Below are 13743 nucleotides of genomic sequence, written 5' to 3' on the forward strand. Positions count from 1 at the left end.
TAATTCTCAAATATTGCTGACATCATCCATGCCTTTTTATTTGCATGCCATTCGGCACCAAGACAATTTAAGTCCATGTTTTTAAAGCACCTGGGTCTCAAGGATTTACCGATTGTTAGAGGATTTTCCTTTTCACCGAGTGCGTTACAACAAAACATGATGGTGATTTTTTCTTTTGACATTTTCCCACCCTTGCAACTTTCATTCGGCGAAGTCAGTGACTTCTTCGGGATCGCCCTAAAGAACGGACCAGTTTCATCAACATTCAAAATGTCTTCCAGTTCATGACTATTCAAAATGTCTGGTAACTTATCTTTCCAATCCACTACTTCAGTTGCAGACACATCACCACCTTCTCCACAGACTGTTTTGAAACTAACGTTATGACGTTTTAACAATCTAACCAACCATTGCTAGCTACAAAATTCAACTTTCAGATTATTTGCGATTTCTCGAGCTTTTTCTTGTAACATTGGTCCACTCACACACAGTTTCTTCACTCAAGCACACTTGAACCACTCATATACCGCAACGTTCACTTCTGAAAAAGCTGACTCCCGCTTTCTTCTCACTCCTCGATTCCTATTTTCCTCCCACTCCTTTAAAATTTCAGTTCTATTCTTCACAATAGTGTGTATTTGCGTTTTTCCGCAGCTGATTTTTTCGGCAAGCTTTCTCACTGAAAGTCCTTTGTCACTTTCTATAATTACATTTCTTCTTGCCTCGAGATCTAAACACGATTGTCCCTTGTTACTCATGTTTAACAAGCAACTGAACTGCTACGGTATTTCTCTCTCACTAATTAGCGCCTGTATTGTCTTTTCCTTCTCAAGTTGACTACCTGAGCTCGACCTTATCAGTGACAATCCGAGTTATGAATAGAATGATGCAAGAAGGTACGAAAATCCCCAGGTAACTTGTGAGTCAACAGTCTCTGGCAGCATTTCTGGGCAATTAGAATTCTCGGAATAGGCCTATACACCAGTAGGTAGAACTGCATTCCGATGTACACTCTTTCCCCTTCCACTCGAAATAGTACAAACATTCAAAAGGGATTTCCTTATGTCTGAAGAATGGTTTTAAAAGAAAGGATGACATGTGGTCCGGCGTAATAAATTGTCCTGCAACGTGTAAAGTGTCTGGTTAAGTCAAGTGGATGGGACAAATGGCGATGTCCGCTGTCCACAGTTCGAGTTGTCCGCTTAAATGAGGCCAATTTAACACTTGTCTTATGTTAAAAAAAATCGGTTCCGAAGGAAATTGTCCGTATAGGCAGGTGTCCGCTGAATAAGGGTGTCCGTTAGGACAGGTTCGACTGTATTTGAGAATTAAATTTTAGGCTTTCCCCTAAGCTACCATTTCGCTCAGTGTGAATAAAATTATTTACGGCCTAGATTGTAGCGACTTATTCCCCGACTTTATATACTGATTTTCATTAAATTCTCTTCAGCTGTTTCTCGTGATGAGCGTACATACATACATACATACATACATACATACATACATACATACATACATACATACATACATACATACATACATACATACAGACAGACAGACAGATAGAAATTACGGAAAATTAAAACGTGCATTTCCCCTTGTTACTGTGGTCACAACCAGTACAGAAATATCATTCTTTTTAAATTCCGAACAATGTACAGACATAACCCTTATTTTGTTTATAATGAGATAAATTAAAATTAGTCAGAATTGTCTCCAAATGGTTCCTAAAATCCCCAGAAAAGTCACTATTAATAGTCGTTATCATTGAAATTCTGTCACTAAATTACTAAAAATGACTTCATATCTAGTGACTAGTCTCTAGAATTGACTAGACCGATGTGAACTGTGAACGAACACGAACATAGCACGCGAGAACGAGAGATTGACAATCGATATACACGTCGCGATATACAGGTTTCAATAAACATCGCATATTCGTGCATATTTCTAGAATTATCTAATGTCGATATTTCGTTTGAAAGTGACCGATGACCAAAGGACTTCCAGCCACTGGCGTAAAAAAGCTGAAATGGTGGGATTTAAAAACAAATGTTTGAAGTTCACCAAAAAATAAGCTAAAATCGGGAGAAATAATAGAATAATCGGGAGGCGGAAAAAACTGTCGAAAAGCGGGAGTCTCCCGCCTAAATCGGGAAAGTTGGCAGGTTTGACATAGGATATTCTTTTTTTCTTTTTACAAGTTGCTTTATGTCGCATCGACACAGACAAGTCTCTTTTTTTTTTTTGCTAGGGGCTTTACGTCGCACCGACGCAGATAGGTCTTATGGCGACGATGGGATAGGAAAGGCCTAGGAGTTGGAAGGAAGCGGCCGTGGCCTTAATTAAGGTACAGCCCCAGCATTTGCCTGGTGTGAAAATGGGAAACCACGGAAAACCATCTTCAGGGCTGTCGACAGTGGGGTTCGAACCCACTATCTCCCGAATACTGGATACTGGCCGCACTTAAGCGACTACAGCTATCGAGCTCGGTGGCATAGGATTAAGATTAGTGTAATTGTTCCTGTAATTCGTGGGAAATTCAATGAAACAGTTCTGCAGCCTGAATTCTACTTCCCAAAATGATCTGGTCTGAGTTCCAATACAAAGGTCGTCAGGAAATAGAAAATGTCTGATATTCAGCCCAATATGTTGATTATTAATAAATAAGGAAGAGAACTGGGGCAAGGACACTGCCCTATGGAACACCATTCTTCTGGTTCCTCCAACAACTTTCTTTATCTTGAAGCGTCACTTTTGAGTTTTTGTTCAGTAACAATTGTTGAAAAATTCTCGTAAGTTTGAATTCTTCCATTATTTTAAACAACTTGCGCATGACAAATCCACTGTAAGCTGCAGCCAGTTACATGGCTCTTCTGAGTATACTCAGTATACTGAGTAAGATTCAACATTTGGTCTATGCATAATCATTCTGGTCTGAAACCTGTCTATTAACCCCTTCCCAGCATCAACCGCTTATATGAGCTTCAAAACTACAAACAAGCAAGCTGAAATGGCATGTGCACATGATGTGAATAGGAGAAAATCAATTTCCAAAGAAAGTATTTGCACAGAAACACGTGCATGCATTTAGATGGCAGTTTACGACTTGTAGTGGGTTTCACCACCCCTCAGACACCCTCCACTAACGTCGTAGAACATATTCACAACTCTGATAGCTCCTAAAGCATCTCTCACTGCTGGGATAGGCACTTCAGACTCATATCCTTCACTTCAATTACAATATTAAGCCCATCCCTGACTTACGAATGTTCAGGTGTCAATAGAGATCTAAAATTACCTTGGCTCTTTGAAAATGCTAATCCAGACCGAGGTTTAAAATTACGCAATGCATATATGTTTGTTGCCGTCCCTGCGGTGTAGGGGTAGCGTGCCTGTCTCTTACCCGGAGGCCCCGGGTTCGACTCCCGGCCAGGTCAGGGATTTTTACCTGGATCTGAGGTCTAGTTCGAGGTCCACTTAGCCTACGTGATAAGAATTGAGGGGCTATCTGATGCTGATATAGCGGCTCCAGTCTAGAAAGCCAAGAATAACGGCCAACAGGATTCGTCATGCTGATCACACGACACCTGGTAATCTGCAGGCCTTCAGGCTGAGCAGCGGCTGCTTGGTAGGCCAAGACCCTTCAGGGCTGTAGTGCCATGGAGTCAGTTATATATGTCTGTTATATTAGACAAGGCTGAAAAACACTTTCCTTATGAGGAATATGTTGGTACCACAGAACACCTGATGCCCTAGGTGAGGTGAAAAACAATTTTGAGTGAATCCTCCTAATTCAATACATCGGTGTCGCTAAAACCGACGTCACTATAAAAAAGTTCCAATATAAAATAACTTACATTTATTTATTTATGGTTCATGTTTGTGGGTTACTGTAGTCACGTCCTAGTTCGTGAACCATGGGCAACGGCTGAGTGGCCTAGTAAGTGGTCCTAAGAGTCGGGATACCAGTTGCTATGGAATGGGAGTGGGCATCTCGGACATATTCTGAGTCGTGGCCCTCCTTGCGCTCAGGCGGCTAGGACTACACAATTCACCGGTGGTCCATAACCCGTTAGAGGAGAGATCCTCACTTGGACTATGTGCAAGTAGGGTAGCATCCTGCTTCATGAATTTACCGAGCTCAGAACACTTTAAGCAAGCCTCGGACCTATGGGAGTAATGGAGTCCCACTCCCATTTGACAGGCGAGGGACTCCTTGGAAACAACTTGGCGAACGAAATGGAATTCGATGGGGAGCTATCAATATTAATGGGGCTTATGGAAGAAAGAAGGTAGAACTTGCTGAGTCAGCAAAGAGGATGCATCTGGATGTGCTAGGAGTAAGTGATATTCGGGTAAGGGGAGATAAGGAGGAAGAGATAGGAGATTATAAAGTGTACTTGACGGGTGTTAAAAAGGGAAGGGCAGAGTCTGGGGTAGGGCTCTTTATCAGGAATACCATTGCACGCAACATAGTTTCTGTTAGGCACGTAAGTGAGCGAATGATGTGGGTAGATTTGTCAGTGGGAGGAATTAGGACAAGAATTGTGTCCGTGTATTCACCATGTGAGGGTGCAGATGAGGATGAAGTTGGCAAGTTTTATGAAGCATTGAGTGACATCGTGGTCAGGGTCCACAGCAAGGATAGAACAGTGCTAACGGGCGATTTCAATGCGAGAGTTGGAAATAGAACTGAAGGATACGAAAGGGTGATTGGTAAATGTGGGGAAGATATGGAAGCTAATGGGAATGGGAAGAGTTTGCTGGACTTCTGTGCTAGTATGGGTTTAGCTGTTACGAATACATTCTTCAAGCATAAGGCTATTCACCGCTACACATGGGAGGCTAGGGGTACCAGATCCATAATAGACTATATCTTCACAGAATTTGAATTCAGGAAATCTTTTAGGAATGTACGAGTTTTTCGGGGATTTTTCGATGATACAGACCATTATCTGATCTATAGTGAACTAAGTATCTCTAGGCCTAGGGTAGAGAAAGTGAAATCTGTCTGCAAACGAATAAGGGTAGAAAATCTCCAGGACGAGGAAATTAGACAGAAGTACATGGATATGATTAGTGAGAAGCTTCGAACAGTAGACAGTAAGCAGGTTCAGGATATAGAAAGTGAATGGGTGGCATACAGGGACGCTGTAGTAGAAACAGCAAGGGAATGCCTAGGAACAACTGTGTGTAAAGATGGGAAAAGGCGAACATCTTGGTGGAATGATGAAGTGAGAGCAACCTGTAAACGTAAAAAGAAGGCTTATCAGAAATGGCTCCAAACAAGGGCCGAGGCAGACAGGGATTTGTACGTAGATGAAAGAAACAGAGCGAAACAAATAGTCGTTGAATCCAAAAAGAAGTCATGGGAAGATTTTGGTAATAACCTGGAAAGGCTAGGTCAAGCAGCAGGGAAACCTTTCTGTACAGTAATAAAGAATCTTAGGAAGGGAGGGAAAAAAGAAATGAACAGTGTTTTGAGTAATTCAGGTGAACTCATAACAGATCCCAGGGAATCACTGGAGAGGTGGAGGGAATATTTTGAACATCTTCTCAATGTAAAAGGAAATCATCATGGTGGTGTTGCGAACAGTCAAGCTCATGGGGAGGAGGAAAATGATGTTGGTATAATTATGCTTGAGGAAGTGGAAAGGATAGTAAATAAACTCCATTGTCATAAGGCAGCAGGAATAGATGAAATTAGACCTGAAATGGTGAAGTATAGTGGGAAGGCAGGGATGAAATGGCTTCATAGAGTAGTAAAATTAGCGTGGAGTGTTGGTAAGGTACCTTCAGATTGGGCAAAAGCAGTAATTGCACCTATCTATAAGCAAGGGAACAGGAAGGATTGCAACAACTATCGAGGTATCTCATTGATTAGTATACCAGGCAAAGTATTCACAAGCATCTTGGAAGGGAGGGTGCGATCAGTCGTTGAGAGGAAGTTGGATGAAAACCAGTGTGGTTTCAGACCACAGAGAGGCTGTCAGGATCAGATTTTCAGTATGCGCCAGGTAATTGAAAAATGCTACGAGAGGAATAGGCAGTTGTGTTTATGTTTCGTAGATCTAGAGAAAGCATATGACAGGGTACCGAGGGAAAAGGTGTTCGCTATACTGGGGGACTATGGAATTAAAGGTAGATTATTAAAATCAATCAAAGGCATTTATGTTGACAATTGGGCTTCAGTGAGAATTGATGGTAGAATGAGTTCTTGGTTCAGGGTACTTACAGGAGTTAGACAAGGCTGTAATCTTTCACCTTTGCTGTTCGTAGCTTCTTACAAAGATCATATGCTGAAAGGTATAAAATGGCAGGGAGGGATTCAGTTAGGTGGAAATGTAGTAAGCAGCCTGGCCTATGCTGACAACTTGGTCTTAATGGCAGACTGTGCCGAAAGCCTGCAGTCTAATATCTTGGAACTTGAAAATAGGTGCAATGAGTATGGTATGAAAATTAGCCTCTCGAAGACTAAATTGATGTCAGTAGGTAAGAAATCCAACAGAATTGAATGTCAGATTGGTGATACAAAGCTAGAACAGGTCGATAATTTCAAGTATTTAGTTTGTGTGTTTTCCCAGGATGGTAATATAGTAAGTGAGATTGAATCAAGGTGTAGTAAAGCTAATGCAGTGAGCTCGCAGTTGCGATCAGCAGTATTCTGTAAGAAGGAAGTCAGCTCCCAGACAAAACTATCTTTACATCGGTCTGTTTTCAGACCAACTTTCCTTTATGGGAGCGAAAGCTGGGTGGACTCAGGATATCTTATTCATAAGTTAGAAGTAACAGACATGAAAGTAGCAAGAATGATTGCTGGTATGGTACGAACAGGTGGGAACAATGGCAGGAGGGAACTCGGAATGAGGAGATAAAGGCTAATTTAGGAATGAACTCGATGGATGAAGCTGTACGCATAAACCAGCTGCGGTGGTGGGGTCATGTGAGGCGAATGGAGGAGGATAGGTTACCTAGGAGAATAATGGACTCTGTTATGGAGGGTAAGAGAAATAGAGGGAGACCAAGACAACGATGGTTAGACTCAGTTTCTAACGATTTAAAGATAAGAGGTATAGAACTAAATGAGGCCACAACACTAATTGCAAATCGAGTATTGTGGCGACGTTTAGTAAATTCTCAGAGGCTTGCAGACTGAACGCTGAAAGGCATAACAGTCTATAATGATAATGTATGTATGTAATGTTATTTATTTATTTATTTATTTATTTATTTATTTATTTATTTATTTATTTATTTATTCACGAAGCACAAGATGCATTCACTGAGCAAATTTCACTTGCACTGTCAACAGACTATTTAACAAATGTAAACTTTCATAATAAAATATAACGAACATAACAAAATATAACAAGGTCAGGTGCACATCCTACTAATAACTGTCCAAATCGAAAACCATGAGAATGTCCATGTTTACAGCCAAGTCATCGTGGGTCAAGATGGCGGTATAATCCCTTCACATCAACTAACCTTTAAGATACTATTTACACACCTCTCGAATACACTTTTATTTGATGCTATATCAAGCTCTTCTCTCCTATTAATATTGTTAAAGAGTGTTGGGAGGCGGATTACGAAAGATCATTGAAGTATTGAGTGCTGAGTGTGGGGAATGTGGAGAAGGTCTTTGGTTCTGGTGGAGCGGGAGGGAACACGGAGAGAGAAGATTGAGACAAGATGTTCCGAGCGGTAATGCCCATTTAAGATCCTGTGAAGGAAACTCAGGTCAGCTACCTGTCGCCTGATGTGCAGCGGTGACACATTAATTGCCATTAATACCTGCTGCGTAGACAGATTTCTGAGCTTGGGGTTTCTGTTCCTTACAATTGCAGCAAAGAAGGACACTGCTCTGTCTAACTGCTTAGTATTGGAGGGGGAGGCTGTTGTCCAAATCGGAGAGCAGTAGTTTAAGAGAGGTTGAATGATCACAAGGAAGAAGTGACGAAGAGCAATGGGGTCAGAAATTTCTGTGAAGCGATAGAGAATGCCTAGTAATTTCATAGCCTTGGTTGTATATGTTTCTATGTGGGTCTTAAATTGTAATTTTGTATCGAATATTACACCTAGGTCACGCTGTTGCGTAACCACGGTGATGGGCTTGTCGAGTAGGTAATATGATGTCGGTAGAGGAGATTTATGTAGTGTTATGGTCATGTGGCTGCATTTTTGTGGATTGGGGATAAGTTTCCAAGTACGGCACCAGTTCGAGAGGGCATTAAGTGAGGACTGTAGCAGAGCTGCATCTGCTGGATTCCTGATCTCCCTAAATATCTTGTAGTAGTCAGCAAAGAGTAGGGTATTCTCTGTTTCGTTGAGTTCAGACGGCAGATCGTCCATAAACAAAGAAAACAGCAAGGGGCCAAGAGTACTGCCTTGCCTGACTTAACATATTTCCTTGTGACTGTCACATATTAGCCAACATTCTCACTACCTTCATATCTATTGCCTCCAGTTTATGAATAACACTTCTAATTTACACTGCTAAGTTGCAGAAATGTTAAAAAATTTAATCCGTGAATTTGGTCCTTTTATTTTGCTACACCCTGATTAGTTCCCCGCCCAACTATCGATAACTAGTAATAACAATAATAATAATACCATGAGCAACCTGCACATCAGTGAGGAGGATGGCACAGACACCAGTCGCTGAGGCGACCTGACCTGGCTGGGAATCAAACCAAAGGCCAACTTGTTAACCAGTTAGCCATGAAGCTGTATACTATACAGTCACAGAAGAAGAATATACAGCCTAAATACCTGAAATAGTTCATTTGTTCCAATTTTGTGTTTCCTAGATGCTCGATCTTCTTAGGTTCCTTCTCTCTCTATGTCACTTCAGTCTAAGAAATTCTGATTTTCATTCTGTATTCATTGCGTTTATCTTGACAGTTCAAAATATTAGACTGCAAGTTACTAGCATGACTTTCATCGAACTGAATCCCTCCTTAAACCATGCAAATTACAACTGACCCATTTAAGAATTAATTCTCCACCAATTCTCACTACAGCTGGATTACCGACTGCCTGTACTAATGTACCTTTGATGCCATGAACCCTTACACATGACATGCACCTAATGACGGAGCCACCGATGACCTTCGATGTTAGGCCCCTTAAAACAACAAGCATCATCATCATCATCAACCGTTGACTATCCTGAGAATGGTTTTCTGTGGTTTCCCATTTTCACAGTTCCTATTCATAGGCCACAGTTGATTCCTTCCACCTCCTTACCCAATATCATTCACCAACATTCATTTCACCTTCTTTAGCCGCTCAACTAAGAATGGTGCCATATCATTTCATGTCACCTCACCCCGAATCTGTATCAAGACAGCAGGACCAAGATGCAGATACAGATTTCTTTTTTTCTAGTGGCTTTATGTCACACCGACGGTCTTATGGCGACGATGGGACAGTTAAGGCCTAGGAGTGGGAAGGAAGCAGTCCTGGCCTTAATTAAGGTACAGCCCCAGCATTTGCCTGGTGTAAAAATGGGAAAACACAGAAAATCACCTTCAGGGCTGCCGACAGTGGAACTGGAACCCACTATCTCCCGGATGCAAGCTCACAGCCGCACGCCCCTAACCGCACGGCTAACTCGTCCGAGAAATATATATATAACAAAACACATCATACACCTATCTAGATCTACTGTCAGTTCCTGAAGTACTGCTTGGGCCTAATCAAATCCCGCTAGTGAATTTTGTGAAATTATATAGATGAAGTTTTTATAACATCTCTTCCACCCTAGGGTGTATAATGAGTTTACTTGTCATAAACGTTTTATTCATTTCCCTTTTTCCTCCATTTTTCCCAATGCTACTGCTACTCACCATACATTTGGAATGACTGGACTACATACTCCAAAGATGGCAGCTACATTTGCTGAGGAAAAATCCATCAGTAAATATTTAAAGTTTGACATGCCCTAACAATTTGGAAGCTCACCCAGAAATGACCATATTGGCCCAAATATGAGGCCTTGCATATAAGATGAGGAGGTATTTGAAAAATTAAATAATGAATGTAATTACAACATATTCAACCTCTGATTTAACTCAGATAATTGAATAAGTCCTTAAGTAAATCCAAGAACAAAAGTTTATTATTTTAATAGAAAACATTGTGGGCTTCCCCCCAGTTTTATTATGTAACCCTGATAGGTGACCAGTATATCGACATTGGGTAGTAATAGTGCAACGTTGTACAAACAGTCGTGAATGCCACATCATTTGTTTCCATCACCGAAGGTTTGTCTTCAGTTCAGTTACTAGAACTTTTAACTCATGTTCCACCTCAAATACTTTCATTCTAATAACTTTGCAACTTATTGTATAAGCATGGTTTCATTCCTCCAGGACAAATTCTGTAACAAGCCAATCAGTTTTGTTAAATTTTCCTGTCTTTGATCCTCTGAATACTTTTCTTCACATGTCAGTATTCTTCAACTCTACTTCGTCTTCCCACTAACGTTGTACGTTACGTTTGGAAACTCCAAACTTTTTCAGTCTGTACATTAGCATATTTTGCCTTGAATAAAACCTGCAATTTGAGATTTATATAATAAATTCTCATGTCTCTATTATTTAACTGAAGTAAATAAATGGCGTATGGCTTTTAGTGCCGGGATGTGTCCAAGGACTTCGGCTTGCCAGGTGCAGGTCTTTTGATTCGACACCCGTAGGCGACCTGCATGTCGTGACGAGGATGAAATTATGAAGACGACACATACACCCAGTCTCTGTGCCAAGGGAATTAACCAATTATGGTTAAAATTCCCGACCCTGCCGGGAATCAAACCCGGGACCTCTGTGACCAAAGGCCAGCACGCTAACCATTTACCCATACAGCCGGATTTTAACTGAAAGCAAACACAATGTCACCAAATCAAGATAAAACCGGGCGAGTTGGCCATGTGGTTAGGGTAGCGCAGCTGTGAGTTGCATCCGGGAGATAGTGAGTTCGAACCCCACTGTCAGCAGCCCTGAAGATGATTTCCCATTTTCACACCAGGCTGTACCTTATTTAAGGCCACGACCGCTTCCCTCCCACTCCTTGGCCTTTCCTGTCCCATCGTCGCCACAAGACCTATCTGTGTTTGTGTGACGTAAAGTAAATAGAAAAAAAATCAAGTAAAAATAGATCACAAAACATAAATGGGAAAAAATCATCAAACCTGAGAAATTTTGATTTTGCATAAGCCAGAAATGAGGTTTTTTTAATGTTAGGCTGTGTCTATATAAGACAACTATAGCTTTTATAAGAATATTTTAATGTAAAAACATAGTTTTATAATTGGGCACTGCAGTACTCGGCTGACCACTAAAGCCTAGAACTCAACTAAATTCTGATTCTGCAAAGATATGGGTGAAAGTACGTGAAGATAGAACTTCAATTAATAGAATAATGTTGGCCCAGTAGTATACATACAACAAAATTTTGTGTAAAATTCCCCTACAGATATATGAAATATTTCACTTACTTGCTCACACCAAAGCACCATACATCCTCAATTATGACATACTGTACTTGCATCTTCACCATGATGTCATAAACTTCATATCGGCTTTTCCTGCTGAAAATCGAGTAGGCTTTCAAGGTCCTATTCCTGAAACCAAATAACATTGTCACATCTTTAAGTTTTTTTTGGTGATATTTGAAGCCATCTCTTTTCAGTTTCGACTCAGTTAATTTATAATGGTTAGGCTCTTCAGTCTGTCAAAACTAATTTTGAGTAAATAACTTTTCTTCTCCAGCTATAATTCTGCTACTATACATTTTCTTTTTTCTTGTAGTTTATAAATGTATTTATTAAAAATTAGTTTCAGCAGACTGAAGAGCCTAACAGAAAAGAAAGAACTTCTTAATCTACACATTAGCAATGCCCATAACACTATGTTCTAAGTTACTCAGTAGTTAGGATCCATAATTCAACAAACATATATACATACCAATAATAAGACAGGAACCTCAATGGAAATCTAGAGACTGTGGGCTGAACTTTATGTAGCATTAAGATAATGAAATGGAGATAGCACGCTACACCTTCTTCCTTCCACAAGTCAAAAAAGAAAAATTATTTTGTTAACATTTTTCTCCGGTCAAGAACCAGGAAATTATAGATAGAAATATTATCATGCCAAGGCAAGGACAAAAGGGGGACAGACGTGCGTGTGTATGCGTGCGCACTGTCTTGCTACATAGATTAGATGATGAGGATGAGGATGATGATGATGATGATGATGATTATTTGCTTTACGTCCCACTACTAACTACTTTTATGGTTTTCGGAGAGGCTGGCGTGCCGGAATTTAGTCCCGCAGGAGTTCATTTACGTGCGAGTAAATCTGCCAACACGAGGCTGACGTATTTGAGCACCTTCAAATATCACCGGACTGAGCCAGGATTGAACCTGCCGCATTGGGGTCAGAAGGCCAGTGCCACAACCGTCTGAGCCACTCAGCCTGGCATATACATTAGAATGAACCAAAAATGAAATACTGCATTTATCTGCATAATGGATTCACTATTTTCCTCAATTCAGAACAAAAATCTATTGTGCATCTTTTATGCAATAAAAAATCTGTAAACAAAAGATTAGACTTACTAAAACATACACCATCTCAAATGTGAAATACTGTAACTGATAGCACCAATAGTGAGTACAAATGATGTACTGATGGTCTCGCTACAAACAAAGCACACATAGTGTATCATCTGGAAATAAAGTACAGTTATAATTACTGATAAAATAAAACATTACTAACATTTTATTGCCACTTTTCAGGTAAAACTTGGTATGTAACTTCAATATTATTTCTATCCATTGCAAAAACTGAGTAAGGAAGGCATTTCCAACACCACTGGGTTACTAGCTGTTGAGTGTATTTTGTGAATGTTAAAAAGGGCCATTTGTGATTATAGTTTTCATGCTTGTTCCTTAAAAACTTGAATTTGAACATGCCTGCTCCACCTTTCACTTCTCATCACCAATAAATACTGAGTCCCTTGCTAGTTTTATTACAAACGGCACTCTATAGGATTTAAAGATTTTAAATACAAAAGACAATATTTGCTGAAAATGAAATGTGTCTATTAAGCAGGAAAAGTTTTCCAAAGATTTAAGGGGAAAATTTGGACATGGCCGTTATGATCAATCAGAAAGGAAGAGTAAAGCTGTACATCAGTAACTGCTCTGGAGGAATAGGGTAGAACAGCGATGGGCATCTCAGAACGCTCCGTGCTCCTAGTGTAGAGCGCAGACAAGATGACTAACTTGTCTGTTTATAAACATGGGGAAGGAGGGGACTGAATACATAAACCGAGGTAAGTGCCATAACGATCAAAATGTGGGCTATGTGCCTATGCCTGTGTGGTAAAAACTAGGCTATTGCAAGTAGCCACAAGAATTTGCCTGGGTCTAAGTGCCACCTGGTGTGCCAAGCGCCATGTGACTGGTTTTGTGTGCTGCTTTTTGGTGCAAATTCAGTGTTTTAAGTGTGTTGTGGTGTTTTAATAAAGGATGTACCTAAAACATGCCGTAAAAGGGAAGAAGGAAGTATCTCCCAATTTAAGAAGCGGAGGTTGGAGGGGAAAAGTTATGAGGGAAATAACAAACAAAACGCTATCTTTATTCCAAGATTGTGCGAGTAGGCCTACGACTGTTGTAAGGTTTTAGTTTTTTAGTTGTACTATGCAGAGTAGCAAATAGGTTATTAT

General features: G+C 40.4%; 1 protein-coding gene across 1 annotated transcript in view; it reads right to left on the bottom strand.

Annotated features, from left to right (window-relative positions):
• LOC136864820 (protein C-mannosyl-transferase DPY19L1) overlaps positions 1–13743 on the bottom strand; it is a 573453-nt gene that overhangs the window by 47825 nt on the left and 511885 nt on the right. Inside the window, exon 13 of the mRNA XM_067142260.2 lies at positions 11507–11632. Within this exon, the coding sequence (XP_066998361.2) occupies positions 11507–11632 (126 nt within the window). The remainder of the gene's footprint in view (positions 1–11506; positions 11633–13743) is intronic.

The sequence above is a fragment of the Anabrus simplex genome, chromosome 2 (assembly GCF_040414725.1).
Source record: "Anabrus simplex isolate iqAnaSimp1 chromosome 2, ASM4041472v1, whole genome shotgun sequence".
NCBI lineage: Eukaryota > Metazoa > Arthropoda > Insecta > Orthoptera > Tettigoniidae > Anabrus > Anabrus simplex.